Raw genomic sequence first — 16,427 nt, forward strand, 5'->3', positions numbered from 1 at the left:
GCGATCAGCATCTCTTTTGTTCGAGGAGAACCCACAGCCCCCCTGACGTCACCAGGAGCCCGGGCCAATCCGCGCGCGGTCGGCGGCGGCGGCGGCGGCGAGAGGAGGGTGGGGGGAGTCGAGGCGGTCCCTCCTCCCCAGCGCCCAGGGCCTCGCGGGGGGCGGGAAGGGACAGTCCCATATAAACCCCGGCCCTCTGGGCTCGGCCGCTCGCGCCGGCTGCGCTTTTCAGGGCAGGAGAGAGAGCCCTAGGCGCGAGCGGGGGAGAGGGGATCTGCAGCCACAACTTCTTTCGTCCTCTCCTTCCCCTGTGTACCTCTACCCTTCCCTTTCCCCATCCTCCAGCCCTTACCTTCTTGGCGGCACTGAAAGGGACTCCGCCCTCAGGTTGCGAAGGGAACCAAACTTGGTGGCGAGTTGCCTCACCGTCTGAAGATGCTCGGGGATCTGGGGCCCCGGCTGCTGCTGCTGCTGACCGTCCTGTTCCTGGGGACAGCGGTGCCCTCCACTGGAGCCTCGAAGAGCAAGAGGCAGGCTCAGCAGGTCGTTCAGCCCCAGTCCCCGTTGGCTGTCAGCCAAAGCAAGCGTGAGTACTGACCTCGGGCTGAAACAGGCTGTTGCAGGGATGGGACCCGTAAAGCCAACCGAAGTTGTGGCTGAAGTTTTGCGCGCGCGCGCGTGTGGAGAGTGTGCACTCCTTAATGAGAGAAACCGGCTGGGGAACCAAAAGACTTGCTTTGAGCAGGCTGGTTCTGAGGGCCTAGAATAAGATAATGCCTTGGAGAACAGGGGCTCTGCGAGGTCCCGCAGTGCTCTTACCAACTCAGGTCTAAGTCCTATGAATTCATCAAAACTTGCCTTTAAAGAGAAAATGATGTATGCCTTTAAACTTTCCATGTGGGATTACTGTGGGGTTAAACGTTTTCAAAATGGGGGTGAGGAGACGGTAGCTAAATAACTGTGTCGTTCCTGCTTTGAATGAGATGTTACTGGTTCAGATTGCATCCTGAGGCCTCCAGGATGCTTCTCCAAGGAGATCAGAAATCCTCTTCCAGTTTTTCAGACACACCCTCCCTTTTCCTTGGCTAAAGGAAACTGCTGAATGTTGCCCTTCTCGACTTATTACCCCCAAAGAGCACTGAAATTCCTTGCATGTTTTAAAATGTAGTTCCCAGTTATCTGCTTTTCAAAATGTTTCCACGCCTTTGATGCAGACCCCTGGCCAGATGGAAATGACATCATTGTATAACATTTAACTAAGTCGGAAGAAAAACAAAAGGAATAACCAAATATCTATGTGTGCAAATTTGCGGTTAACTCTTTAGATATCTAGTTGCTTTTAATTCTCCTGATGCTCTGATGGTTAACTTTTTCCCCTACATTTGTTGCTTAGGCTCATCAGTTTAGTTGTGCAAGAAAATTCCATCATTTGGAAAAAAGAAGGATGCAAATTTAGTGACTTTTCCCTTTAATTCTTTATAGCTGGTTGTTATGACAATGGGAAACACTATCAGATAAACCAACAATGGGAGCGCACCTACCTGGGCAGTGCCTTGGTCTGCACCTGTTATGGAGGGAGCCGGGGCTTTAACTGCGAGAGCAAGCCTGAACGTAAGTGGGGGCAGGGGGAGCCTGTCTTGTACTTAATATCTTCTCATAGATGGAGAAGTAGTGCCTGTTAATTAAAGTTAGCATTAGTAATAAAATTACATTCACCATTTCCCCAATAGAATTATTTGTCATTTCCTCTTGAAAAATGTTTAATAACTGCTTCTATTTGCTTTTCACATTTTCCTTTTACCTTTAAAACAATAGAACAAATGTATCTCAAAGTAGTTCCCAGAGTCTTTTTTTGGGGTTTTACTTTCCCAAAGCCTTTGATGAAAAAAAAAAAAGAAAAATGTTGTGTGTTCCTGCTTCCTCCAAAAAAAAAATGATTATAACATTTTAATTTATTAGAAAGTAATTTCAAATCTTAAACTGTAAAATTATGGGACAGAAAACACTTTGGGCAGTACATTGTAAAGTGATTTGTCCCCTGCAGTTCAACATAAAATCATTAACCACTTCAAAGTTGTCCTTCCTTTATGACCCTTGATATATTTCTTGTAAATTATGGCAACTCCTACAGAGAAGCACTGATGAGGCTAAAATGGAAATAGTAGGATTAATAACTGACAGTGCCTGGGGAGGGGCGGGAGGAGGGGCTCTTCAGATTGTTTATTTTTATGTGGACCTTGGTTTGACTTTCTGAGCCAGAGAGGTGAATCCAAAGCCCTTCCTTCACAATCTAGCCGGTCCTAAGGTCATACGTTATGGCTTTTTCCTAAGGGCCTGAGAATCCTTTCCAATGGCTATTCATTTCCAGAAAATTAGAGAACTTGTCAAAGATTGAAAACTGAGGCTTTATTAGAGCCTAGGGTAAAATCGAGATCTCCCATGTCAATTTTTTTTAAACTTTCCGTTTGCCCCTTGCTACTCCTAGAATGGAAAAGTGAGTTTTCCTTTGGATGGGAGTAGTGGAAGAGAAAAGCTTTACATATGTAAGGCTCATGTGAACTTTCCTTCTCCCCTCAGCTGAAGAGACTTGCTTTGACAAGTACACCGGGAACACTTACCGGGTGGGCGACACTTACGAGCGCCCTAAGGACTCCATGATCTGGGACTGCACCTGCATTGGGGCTGGGCGAGGGAGAATAAGCTGCACCATTGCAAGTAAGAATGGCCTTCTGTAAAGGGATGCTAAAATAGCACAATATGAATTTTTCCGTTACCATCACTGTCACTTTCTGTTATCCATGACTGGATATTCCTAATTTGGGGATTACCCTAGGTGACCAGGCAGTTTTCTGTGGCCACCCGGCTGGTTCCTGTGCTTCTGGAAGATGGCTCTGAGCATAGGTGGAGTCAGTGTTTAGTCTGTGTGCATTTATGAGTGTGTGTCTGTGTGTCTGTGTGTGTGTCTTGTGTGTGTGTACACGTGTACGTACATAACATAACCACGTGGATTTCTTGGGTTCCATTGCATTCTTAGATGAGTTGCCCATTTTACGTTATCTGGGCATCTTCAAGCCAGACTGACCATGTGGTGATCTGCAGTGATTGGGAAGATGGTCACGAAGAGTGAATTAACCATTGTGTGGTCTGCTCTTCTTGTTTGCAATGCCCAGACCTCTTGGATCTCACAGAAACAGTCTGATTTCTTTGTAACCAATAGTTTATGCCCGGGAAGCAGATCTCTCTATTCCCAGGAATAATACGGAATGATTAGCCTGATAGTGTTTCCAGGGTACTCTGGGATCTGGACTGACTCTCAGCAATTCTAGTTTAGCTAAGTCAAACTTTCCAGTATGATTCATTGGGTTACCAATAGATTCTATTAACATAGCATTTAGGTTTTTTTTAATCCATCGTTGTATAAAGTCACTTGATGGCTCTGTCGAAAAGACAAATCAGTCTCTTGTGAATAAGCCCAATCAGCCTTTCCCATATTTAATGTCAGCCTTTATCCAAGTGTACTGGTAAATCTTAAGAGTCAGTGTCCCATGGCGTTTACAGTCTAGTGGACAGTTTAACCTTTGCATGTGCCCTTGTGTTAAATAGCCTAGAAAAGTACCCAGATTTCCACACTTGCTATATATACATCTATTTCTTTCCATCAAAATGACATTTCTAGGGTGAAATACAGACTCTCCACATCCTGAAAGCTGGAATGCTAGGCCTGATGTGGCTTTTTTCATTGAATTAGTCTCAGACTTAACCCGCTGTGTATGTGAGAGGCCATGCCTGGCAACCTTTCTTTTCTGCTTTAGAACCCAATTTCCTGTGATCTCTCTGGGGAACTAGGATTTATGTCTCCTTTCTTTGCCATTCAAATTTTCTCTGTGGTTTCCCATTGTGCTTAAACAAGACATTTAATTGAATGACCCAAAGTGACCAGACCTGTTAGCTTTTCCCCTGTCTCTGATGGGAAAGCTGTTCTCTTACTTTGGCTAACCTAAGTGCCTGTCCTGGTTGGAACATGAGACTTTTCTTAAAAATATTTTCTAGACCACTCTCTCTAACATTGGCTTTTTATCTTGATCAGACCGCTGCCATGAAGGGGGTCAGTCCTACAAGATTGGTGACACCTGGAGGAGACCACACGAGACTGGTGGTTACATGTTGGAGTGTGTGTGTCTCGGTAACGGGAAAGGAGAATGGACCTGCAAACCCATAGGTGTGTGACTCCTGGGGATGAATGAAGGGTGGGGAGGCACAGTTAAAATATTGGGTTGAGCCAAAATCGACTTGGACAAGATATATGAATTCCAATAAAAAAGATAACAAACTGAGAATTCTATTTCAAATAATGAAATCTTATTAATCCATAGTCTTCTTAAAGGAATCAGATCAAAAAGTACCAACCATGTATAGATGTCTTAATTTTGTTTCAAAAACACAAGATAGAGTTGAAAGATTTAGGAAGAAGTCATTTGTTTTCTCTAAGATCTGATTTCAGATTTCTCCTTGGTCAAGATGACAGTTATTTAAAAGAAAAAAAAATGACCCTTTTGACATATTTCTTTATTGGAACGCACTGGACAAAAACACGATATGGCGTGTGCTCTGTCATCCCCTTGGTCATTTTTTGTCAAAATAAAAATTGCTGAGTTTCTTTTTGTGTCAATCCTCAGCTGAATTCTATTGATACAAATCTAAAAGTTTTTGACTATAAATTTTATTCTGATTGTTCTCTAATTCAGAGGCTTTTTTTTTCTTTGTGTTGTCTCTGTTTTTACAGCAATCCAAATTTTAAATAGCTTTCTTGTCATTTTATTTAGGCATTAATAATTGGTCTTTCATAATTAAGGTTGGAATTTTGCATATTTACTCTCCCTCTGGATACATACATAGATCTTTTTCACTCAAAATACTGGTGTGAATAATGGTACTAGAGGAAAATATACAGTCCATGGACTTATTAGGAGAACAGAAATTTCTGCCTGCCAACTTGGCTCGAGCTTTCTTTCGCTTTGGTTACACAATGTGCTTAGTTACAGGGCGTGCCTTTCTTTTTGAACAGAGTACCACTTAAAAAAATGTGGCTGGATTTTTGCTTACACAGTACAATTTAAATTACAGGGAAACTGCCCAATTCAAAATAACCCCTTTTTTTTCTGTTTTTCTTTCAAATTCCCCTACAGCTGAGAAATGTTTTGATCACGCTGCTGGGACTTCCTACGTTGTTGGGGAGACCTGGGAAAAGCCTTATCAAGGCTGGATGATGGTGGATTGTACTTGTCTGGGAGAAGGCAGTGGACGCATCACCTGTACCTCCAGGAGTATGTTTTAGATCTTTATGTTAAAGATGAGACCAGGCGTTGTGTTCTGGATTCCTAGAGAGAATTGTCACGTGATGTCACTTAGAACACATCCATTTCCACCAACGTGGTAACATTTGGATGTCAAGAAAAATTCCATAAGCAACTTACTTTGCTTCTTCAAAGAAGACTAAATTAAAAAAAAAAAAAAAACTTAGTTCAATAAGGTCTTAGGTTATCAGCTACTGAGGAAAAAACCTTAATATGCATTTAAATGCCAAATGTGTTGGGGACCTGAAGATTAGTTGCAAATGTTTCATCTAAAGTATCACTGAGATATTTTCTAAGTAGCAAAGAAATCGTTAAAATAACAGGCAAATGCATCTTTGGGCATGTGGGTGCTCTTGACATAGAAAGGAGCTAAAGCTCTAAAGTTTTTGGTTTCCTTCTATGTTTGAAATTTAAATAAGGCGTATTCATTGACAAAATTGATGAAAATAAAAGGTACTTACCCCATAGGTTAAAATTATGTGTTTATTCTAGGGTTAAGGACGGTGTCTCTTTAGGTTTACCAGTGCTGTGAAGAAGCTACCCTCTGGTATCTCTGCTGCTCTAAGACTGCCCTGGAGCCTTACTTGTTGCCTTAGGGGTTCAAAGCTCCTTTTGTGAAATTTCAAACCAATAGTGATTATAGAGTTTGCTAAGCAAAACAGCCATTAGCTATCGATGTTATAAATACATTTAAAATCAAATCTAAATAATTTTGAACATATTTTATTTATCCAGCTTAAAGCACTTAGCCATATTAACATGTTCATCATCCAAATTTGAATTCTTTGCAAGCAAAAAATTGTCTTTCCTGAAAAGTGATAACAATTCTAACCAAATAGTTCCCAGAACCTTCCAGTTCATTAAATCTTTTGCATTTAAAATTTTATTATGATTCTCAGACTTCCAAGACCTTGGAGGCAATGTTTTAGCTTAAGACAAATTAGATGTTTGACTTAAATTCTTATCTATTATTTAAAACTCTTCTAATAGCAAGTTGGGAAAAGTTTCTCAAAGAAAAGTCATTTATTCCATGAAATTGTATAAGCCCCTACTTTATACAAGATGGTATAGGGATGCAAAAATGAATTGGACATTAACCCAGCTTTCAAAGAGCACTTAGTAAGTAGGTCAGAGTGATGAGAAAGGCTTATACATATTCACATTCTACAAAGCACAGTATTAAGGACTTCAAGACAAATACTGAAATAGTGCAATGGAAGTTCAGGGGAAGACATCACTTTTAGCTAGGAATTTGGGGAAAAGTGTAACCAGCAATGATATCTTTATTCAGACTTCTGCTGTGGTGGGAGATCAATGTGGGTGTGTATTTGTGTGAACTTACATTAACTAATTATTTTTTCTCTAACCCAGTGCAATGATTTTCTGATTCACAAACAAATCAAATCCTCTCTACTCACATTGTAGCATATGGGCAAAGCTGGATTATAATTGAAACAATCTATTTGCCAGATAATTGAACACATAGACGAGTAGTAATTTAGTTACAAATTATCATTTTATATTAATAATCCCACTTTTCCGTCAGAGAGTTAACACCGAGCAATTCAAAAGAGGCCATTTTGTTATTGATGTTAAATAGATGTTTGTTTGTGGAGGTGGGGTGGGACCAGGGGAGAGAATAGTTTAGTTGGTAGAAGAGGTTGGTAGTCCCCTGAATTGTTTTACATAACAAATGAAGAAAGAGATGCTGCTATCTTTTAACTGCTCCTTTGGGGCAGTTGGGGGAGACCCTTTGAGACCTACCTGCCTCCCTATTGTTCCTAGTTTTCTAAAGAGAGTCCCCTATGGAAAGGCAGGCTGTATACAATAATGACTATGAGAAAGCCCGGAGAGCCTGAGAAGGAAAGAGAGGGGAGACTAGAAAGCCAGAGGATGAATTTGGTCAAATGAACAATGTGAAAACAATGTAGTGAATGAAAGATTTGACTTTTACCAAATTTAATGAATTGAATGAATGAATGAAGATTTAATGAATGAAAAAAATTGTTTTGGCAGACAGAGAAGTGGAACTAGACTACATCATACAGCTCCCTTCACACTGTTTCAAATGCAATCCCATCTTTCAGAAGTTAACACCCGCGGCACCACAGCTGAATATAAACGTATCATCCAAAAACAGCACCAAACTTGAAACAACTCTTTTTTTTTAATTTTTATTAGAGTACAGTTGACTTATACAGTGTTGTGTTACTTTCAGGTATACAGCAAAGTAACATACATATACATATATCCACTCTTTTTCAGATTCTTTCCCCATATAGGTTATTACAGAATATTGAATAGAGTTCCCTGTGCTATACAGTAGGTCGTTATTAGAAACAACTCTATTCTTATTTTAGGTTTGCACTGAGCACTTGCCAAGCTCGACCTGATTTACATGTTTCAGTGTTTCCTTTCTGACACAGACAGATGCAACGATCAGGACACTAGGACATCCTATAGAATTGGGGATACCTGGCGCAAGAAGGACAATCGGGGGAACCTGCTCCAATGCATCTGCACTGGCAACGGCCGTGGCGAGTGGAAGTGTGAGAGGCACACAACCCTGCAGACCACGTCTGCCGGTGAGTCTCAGGGCCAGTGGGACCCAAATGGGGGCGCCTTGCATAAAGTATTTCTGCAAATCCATCTTTCCCTTGACATGCCATTGAAGGATGATTTGCAGTGTTTTGGCTAGTAAGCTGAGTTCATTTGCAGACTCTTAGTTGTTAAAAGTTTGTTTAATGTCAAATTTTAAACTTAAATAAAAATGAAATGAAAATGGATCTTAGGGGGAAAAAATCCATTTTAGCCCCAAGAGGTAAAACTGATGTCTAAGAAAATGCTAACCTACATGATTTATACATAAAGGTATAGATAGATAAATATAAATAGATCTATAGATGTATACGCATATGGATACACACATATACATACACATTTATATGTATTGTGAATATCTAAAGTGCATTTTAATGGAAATGCGAGATTTTTGTTGAGTTACATGATCACTTGATTCTTCTGCTAGGAAAAGGGGAAAAGTACATTTGTTCTTTTTCAGAATGGAATATATCTCCTTGTCCTGACATTCTGCTTTTTTTTGTAGCAGACACAGTCCTTGATGTGTGGTTTCCATGCTCCAGCAAACTTTGTTGCGTTCCATAAAATAATGCACAATCATTTTTTCCATGTATTAGCATTCACAATTTGAGAAAATCAGAGGGGGCCTAGAGATGGGAAGGAATGACACAATATCTAAGCATTTTTTAAATAAAAGAAGTTTTAATTATTTCTGGTACAAGAACAAGATCTTTGCATTGTAGCTTGTTTTGTAAGAATCTAAAGAAAGAAATAGGGGAATCAGGAGTGTGTACTTCTTTATTATTCTTGCTCTGTTTTGATCAAGTTTTCACTACACAGTGTGCTAGCATTGTTGTTTAGTCTTTTATCAATTGGTCATCTAGCTAAAACTATTAATTACTTGTTTGGATTTTTTTCCTTTTGATGAGTTTTCATCTTGCTGTGAGCACTTATGAAGGTGAACAAGATTAGATTTGATAATATCTTTGAGTTATTTGATTATTTTCAGTAAGATTGCTGCTAACCAAAAAAAGAAACAATTACAAATCTCAGTCTACTGAAGTAGTTTAAATTCAAAGGGTAGTTGGGTTAAATGCAGTAAGCATTCAATAATTGTTATCTGTTTTTATTAATATTACTAATATTATACTGAAATGGCTCCATTGTTCAAAAATGTTTGAGCAACATAGGGTTAAACCAAATGGAACCTTCTACAGGATCTTAATGCTCCTTTGCACTGTGACTCTGCCAGGTAGGGTGTATGAATACAGATGCCATGTTCCCCCAACATGTGTGACTTTGGGACTGTGGTCTGTGAAGTATTGGGGTTTTAGTGTTTAGCTTACGGAGCTGCTGAATTCAGTCTATCAGTCATTCTAGCTTCAGTTCTGATTCCACTCTTCCTTGGGCCTTGCCCTCGGGAGAACAAATTTCTATAAGTTTAAAGAAAAGATCAACATATTCTGTTGTCTTACTCTGAAGGAAAGCAGTATTAAGAGAATTGATTGGTTTTAGAAAACACCACAACAGAATTCCCAAGTAATCCTGAGGAGAAACAAACAGTGGAAGGAGGGGCAGCGAATAGAGACTCCAATATGGCTGCCCGGGGCCTCCTCTGAGGAGCTCAGAGTTACACCAATGGCAATAGGTCTGCTGCAGAGGGGCAGGGGCTTCTCAAAACAGTATCAGGAAGAGAGATGCCCAGATAGATTGGGCGAATGGGAGATGCTAAGAGAGGAAGTGTGAGACAGACCATTCCAGGCCAAGGGAAAAGCATGAGGACAGCACAGGGTGCAGAAGGGAATGATGAGCAGCTCAGTGAGGGAAGAGATAGAGTAAGGACGGAAGTGGTCAGAAGCGAGCTGAAAGCGGGTTAGGTGTGGAGGATCGTGAAGGCGTGAAATTTGAGCTCGCTGGAGTGAGTAAGGAGTTGTTGAAGGTATCTGCTCTGTTGAGTGGCAGAATAAAGTTGGTGATTTAGAAATACACTCTCGGTAGCTCCAGATAAGCTAGAAGATGGGAACCCCTGGGTAAACTCTTGTGGATTATTTCCTAGGCTGAGAGCAAAAGCCAATGCAGGAAGGGACGGGCATTTGTTTCCAGTCCCAGCTCAGTAACAGCACAGATTGCAGAGTCATCTGTAGGGGACCTTGAAGATCCGAGAAAGCTACTGCAGAAAGTGGTTTTCTCTAAACCTGCTCTGTGCCTTGCCTTTCTTGTGCCCTTAGGATCTGGCTCCTTCACAGACGTCCGAACGGCCATTTACCAGCCACAGCCTCAACCCCAGCCGGCTCCGTACGGTCACTGTGTCACAGACAGTGGTGTGGTTTACTCCGTGGGCATGCAGTGGCTGAAGGCACAAGGAAATAAGCAAATGCTTTGCACTTGCCTGGGCAATGGAGTCAGCTGCCAAGAGACAGGTCTGTGTCATCTTTTTAAAACAGATTTTAAAAGGCAATACATTCATTGACCAAAAAATGGAAAACAAACAAGAAAAGCTTGTAATCTTACCACCCTGTAATAACAACCAGGGTTTGGTGTTTGATATATTTTCTTCCGATCTTTTTAATCTATGTATTTTCTTTCCTGTAGTGAGTACTAAACTGCTATGTACTGTCTCTGTTTGTCTAAAATGTTGTTACAAGAGGTTACTTTCTGAATAGCTAATCCACCCCTATCTGGTACTCTAGATCTCAAAGTTCTGAAACTCTGTGACGTAAACGTCTTTCAACAACCTAATGCATCTCTTCCGCGCTCTAAAAGTGGTAGTAATTATAGCAATAATAATTGGCACACGACTTTTCCCCTAGTACAGCCTCATGTATTAATTCTTATAGCACCAACAGAGTTGTATATACACCTCCAGTATCTCTTGAGCAGCATCTTTAATTAAACCTGTAGTAATATAGCTTTGCAAATGGGAAACTGAGGCATGGTAGCAGAGGTGGTAACAAAGGATGTCAGAAGGAGAACTCGGGTGTTGCTCTACCCTCAAAAAACGTGGCTTCATGAATAAGGCATTTTGACAATATTATGATCTGGTTAATACTTACAGCTGGTCATACTCAGTTTTTTTTTTTTTTTTTCCTTCTGAGGACACATGCTCAGTCTCAGTTAAGTATAAATAAGAAGCTACTGGTGGGAGATAAATGCTGCTGTATTTACTGAGACCCTTTTGGTTCTGATTGTAGCTATAACCCAGACTTATGGTGGCAATTCAAATGGGGAGCCTTGCGTCCTACCATTCACCTACAACGGCAGGACTTTCTACTCCTGCACCACAGAAGGGCGACAGGATGGACATCTCTGGTGCAGCACAACTTCCAATTATGAGCAAGACCAGAAATATTCTTTCTGTACAGACCATACTGGTGAGTATCCCAAGGGAAAAACAAAACAATGAGAAAACCCCATTTCTCATGCCCTACTTTTACTAGCCAGCAAGCTAGCCATTTATTTTGAGGCTACATTTGAGAAGTATCACTCTTGTGCAATCTGGACCCAAGAGACATGGAACTAACTTCGCAGCTAAAGATCCTTCCAAGTTTCCCAGTAATCTTGAGAAATGACACCAAGGGAAAAGCCCTCCAGTGCATTTGTTTTTGACACACTGGGATTGTTACGTGATTAAAGATATTTATATGGTAAAATCAGTAGACACTCCCACAGGGATGAAGAATATACAGGAGGCAGGCCTGAGTGCTTTTGCTTTTCTTTTGGTTAAAGCTATGTCAATGGTCAAAGTGACCATTTAATCTTTTTTCTTTTCTTTTTTTGTCTGGGAAAATGAGAGGGAAAATTGGATTTAAATCTGTTTGAAAGGTGAAGGTGAATAATATACTTATAAGCCCCCTACACTAAGGAGGCTTAGAACTATCTTATCAGACATCTTTTATTCTGAGACAGACTCTCTGTGAATTAGTTGCAGAAACCTGGCTCTCAGTACCTTTCTGTAGTAATTCCCCGCTGTACATTGGAAAGCTCAGTTGTAATCTTTTTCTTCCTATTTGCGGGTTGTTCTGGACAGTCTTGGTTCAAACTCGAGGTGGAAATTCCAATGGTGCCTTGTGCCACTTTCCCTTCCTGTACAACAACCAAAACTACACCGACTGTACATCCGAGGGCAGGAGGGACAACATGAAATGGTGTGGAACCACACGGAACTATGACGCTGACCAGAAGTTTGGATTCTGCCCCATGGCTGGTAAGATGAAGCCCTTGTAGACAATCATTTGTGGAATAAGACAGAAGAATAATGTCCAGTTTACTCCTATTTCACCCATTAAGACAATTTTGAGATAGCAGAAAACTTTGTGATATATGTATAATCAAATATATAGGAATTATATAATTAGTTATATGATTTTAAAATCCCATTCATATAATTTAATGTCCAAAAATATGTAAATATGATAAAAATACTTTTTTTAAAGTCTGGAAATATGCATGTTTTCAGAGGTTTGTCTTTTGTAAAGAGCACACAACTGAGTAGCTCAAAACATTTAAGTGACTGCTCTAGTCACAGACCTTCCATATTTACATGCCATTTTGGAATAAGCTCTATTACTTATTAAATATCAAAATCTCTGTTTTCTGACCAGTAGGGATCTTTTTTTTAAAAGGGAGGCTCTAGTTTGTGTGAATGGAGAAAGGGGAACCAATACCCTTTATTTGTTTTCAAATTTCAAGAGTCACTAGACTACATTTGATTTTCCGATTATAGAAACAAGAACCCATGCACTGTCAGGTGTGAATATGAGGCAATGAAACATCAGAAGAAAACTACTTACACTAACTTTTATTCCTCTCATTTCAGCAAAAGAGAATGTTGGATTTAGAAGGAAAACACACGTTAGCTTACAATTCTATACCCATATACATTGTTTCCCTTTGATCTAGAATAAACTGAGACTAGAAAAAGTGATGGGACAATAGTCAAATCCAGGCTTCTAGAACACTGCAAATCCTTTGAGTGGGTAGGCATTATTGTGGTTTACATCTCTTAACCATTCTGTAATTTTTCCGTACAACAAACCTCATCTTTGGACTATGTTTTCTCTCTTTGGTACTCAAAACTCTACACACCCACAGAGCAGCGCTGATTATTTTGAGGCACACAAGACTTCTTTCCAAGTGAGAGCTCTTAGGATCACCAAACCGGACTGATAATATTGCATACGTTTTAGTCCTGTGATCATTTATCCAGTAACACGTTTCTCATCTGTTTCCAAACAGCCCACGAGGAAATCTGTACAACCAATGAAGGGATCATGTATCGCATTGGAGACCAGTGGGACAAACAGCATGATATGGGCCACATGATGAGATGCACATGTGTTGGGAACGGTCGTGGAGAATGGACATGTGTCGCCTACTCCCAGCTCCGAGGTATGCTCGCTTGTTAATGAAAATAGTTGAGAGGACAAAGAATACAGAGAGGCAGACTTTTACATGGAAACTTGTACTTTACCAAAAGCAGGAGAAGGAATATGCAATGCCACTCCATTAGTCTACTGTGCTGGATAAGCTTTGCATGTTAGACAGCCACTTAAGAAAATCTGGCTGAGCAATTCTAAGATTCTGAAACATTCCCAGGATATAAGTACTTAGGCTGAGCCAGAAGTATGACTTCAAAGGCTAGAACACAATCACTTGATCCTTTTAGCTTGTAGGTGTGCTGTTGGATTGTTATCTAGAAAGGATGGGGTAATTTTTGTAAAGAAAAGAGACCATGCTATTCTTTTGTTTTTTAACATCTGTCCCTAATACTTTATTAGTCACCTCTAAGCCTGTTCCCAGCTATGTGGGCTCCGAGGAGGGGGTCACCATTCACCAGCTCTCAGCTGGGAGCTTGAGAAGGCCTTGGCCTATCTCTCTGGGGTCATGGACTGTAGAGTCTAAAGGGGCCTTTCCTGGGTCAGTATGGCGCATCCAGGTAGGGGCACAGATGGGGGCCAAGACCCCAAGCTTGCCACTCCTCTGCCAGGTTAGTTGTGTTTGGATCCAAATTTAAGGAGACAAAGCCATAGAGACCGATTTCTTTGTTCACTTAGTTTTTTTCCCCTTTGGACCCAGGTATAGGATATAAGGGTGTTGAACTATTAAAACTTTTTATTTTAGGTTTTCTATTTCTTTGATTTGAAAAGGAGGATTCAGGTAGAACTCGGAGCTAATAAATAGTCCATGTAGCCTCTGTGTTGACAGTGGCCTGAACTTGTTCTCCTTTTATGGTGCCCAATGGGTGACACAATCCAGGACTAAAATAATTACATATGATGTTGCAGAGCTGAAAAGGACACTAGAAAGACATACAGACCAACTCCTCATTTTACAGAGGAAGGAGCTGAGTCCCAAAGAAGGAAGTAATTTTCTCAGGATCTCAGTGAGTTAGCAACAGACTTGGCCTAGTTTTTTATTAACTTTCCAGATGCCTTTTATGGTATTTATTTCCCAAATCCCAAATATCTCCCCACCCCTGCTAATCCAGAGATGAGACCATCACATCATGCTAGGCATCCTATAAGTATGTTTAATCTCCCTTCTATTTATTGCAACAAGCAGAGATCTAAAGGTCATTATCAACCCAGCAAGAACTTTTCCGAAAGTTAAAATTTGTTGTGTATGCTTTGATTTCTAATCTTCACAAGTCTATAAGAAAGAGAATTTTTTTTTGTTTTGCAAAAATTGTAGTACTGATTAAGCTTTGAAAAAAATGTTTATTCTATGCCAATAGAAGAGTTACTTTAGTGGGAGGTGTTGATAATTACGTGGAAGGAAGTGTATGCTTCGCAAAGCATAGCTTCTTTTATTTCGTCAGAGAAACTTAAAATTTCTCCACCCACCCCACTGTTTCTAAACAGATCAGTGCATCGTCGACGACATCACATACAATGTGAATGACACATTCCACAAACGTCACGAAGAGGGACACATGCTGAATTGTACCTGCTTCGGTCAGGGCAGGGGCCGGTGGAAGTGCGATCCCATTGGTAAGTAGCCTCGTGTCTCTAGCTGGATTTGGACACTGAGTGTAGCTAGCAGGTTTCACATAAGGAGAGTTATTTGATATTACTTGATTGAAGCTGGCTGTAGACTTTGATCATGGCCTGCAGAGGGCTTGGCAAAGTCTCTTCTCTAATCATGGACCAATATATAATCTTGATAGTGGTGGTCATTTATTTTTGCTGAATTTGGTAACACATGAAGGTTTATTTTAATTGAAACAAATTTGTTTTGGGGTTCTGAATCATAAAGATAATTATTGTGAAAGAGAACTTTCCTTTGCTGGACTGTGCAGTAATGTGGACAAATGATTATGCCAGTAAATACCTCCCTCCAAATACTTTATTTTTCTTGGCTGCCCTTTTTAATAGATCTAAGCAAGTAGTGAAGGTTAAGCCTTAAAAGAGCTGTGTTACCAGCTTTAATGTAATCCATTAATATTCCTTTACTCAAAGAGACATGTTGCTCACCCAGAAAACAAACTGATCAGATGAGTTTGTTTGACCTGAGATTGCCAAAGCAGAGAGGCCTGAGAGGGTTTCTTAGAAGCTGCTCAGTACGTGTTCATTAGTTGAAATTTAGTTCAATTCATTTATATATAAAATTAAGTCCTCCACATTTTGAAGAAATGTATAAAGTTATATTTTATCCTTGCTATTCAAATGGTAAATCATTTGCATTAAAATGGATAAAATATAATATCTAATTTATTTTCCTCAAATTAATATTCAGAATGTCAATATCTACTGAAATCTAAATCTTAACATTTTTATTTAGAAATGATATTCTTTTAGAAAGCTAATTACTTCTCCCAATGGGTACTTTTTGACCATTAACTGTCTAGTAAGGTAAAAGATATGAACAAAATATTTTTTAACCGCATATATTTGGAAGGGCAGTTGCAAGTTTTTATTAAAACTAAGAATATGTGCTCTAGCACACCAAATTTAAATTTGTAGCTTCAAGTCTTCAAGGCTGCTTATCTTCTACTTGTATATATTTTAGATCAATGCCAGGATTCAGAATCCCGTACCTTTTATCAAATTGGAGAATCATGGGAGAAGTTTTTGCATGGAGTCAGGTACCAGTGCTATTGCTATGGCCGTGGCATTGGGGAGTGGGGCTGCCAGCCCATACAGACCTATCCAGGTAAGTAGCTCTATTACCGCAAATTGAGAACTGTCCACTGGGTTATAAAAACAGGGCAGCATCAGTGTTTGTTAACACTGATGGCTAACTTGGTGTCCCCTCCCTTTCCCATCCTTTTCTCATATCACTGTCTAATCATCAGTCGAATTTTTTACTAAAATGGTTTTCCTTTCTCCCCAATCAAGTAGAAGGAGTAGAAGGCTGTGAAAATGTGCCTGTATGTAAACTTGTTTCTTAACTTTGTAGAACATTCCATTAGGTTAAAACACGGGCTAATTTCATTTCTCATCTGTACATGAAAATAGAAACCATGAAGTGAGCGATGCTGGGAGTAAAGGTCAG

At 40.1% G+C, this 16,427-nt stretch overlaps 1 protein-coding gene across 1 annotated transcript in view; it reads left to right on the forward strand.

The window, feature by feature from the left end:
* Positions 1-298: 298 nt before the first annotated feature.
* Positions 299-16,427, forward strand: part of FN1 (fibronectin 1) — a 66,933-nt gene continuing 50,804 nt past the window's right edge. The window contains exons 1-12 of the mRNA XM_060302643.2: positions 299-586; positions 1,483-1,611; positions 2,578-2,715; positions 4,088-4,219; positions 5,187-5,324; positions 7,781-7,939; positions 10,163-10,354; positions 11,126-11,305; positions 11,962-12,138; positions 13,170-13,322; positions 14,795-14,923; positions 15,942-16,085. Coding sequence (XP_060158626.1) covers positions 436-586; positions 1,483-1,611; positions 2,578-2,715; positions 4,088-4,219; positions 5,187-5,324; positions 7,781-7,939; positions 10,163-10,354; positions 11,126-11,305; positions 11,962-12,138; positions 13,170-13,322; positions 14,795-14,923; positions 15,942-16,085 — 1,822 coding nt within the window. The 5' untranslated portion in view covers positions 299-435. The remainder of the gene's footprint in view (positions 587-1,482; positions 1,612-2,577; positions 2,716-4,087; positions 4,220-5,186; positions 5,325-7,780; positions 7,940-10,162; positions 10,355-11,125; positions 11,306-11,961; positions 12,139-13,169; positions 13,323-14,794; positions 14,924-15,941; positions 16,086-16,427) is intronic.

The sequence above is a fragment of the Globicephala melas genome, chromosome 7 (assembly GCF_963455315.2).
Source record: "Globicephala melas chromosome 7, mGloMel1.2, whole genome shotgun sequence".
Lineage (NCBI taxonomy): Eukaryota > Metazoa > Chordata > Mammalia > Artiodactyla > Delphinidae > Globicephala > Globicephala melas.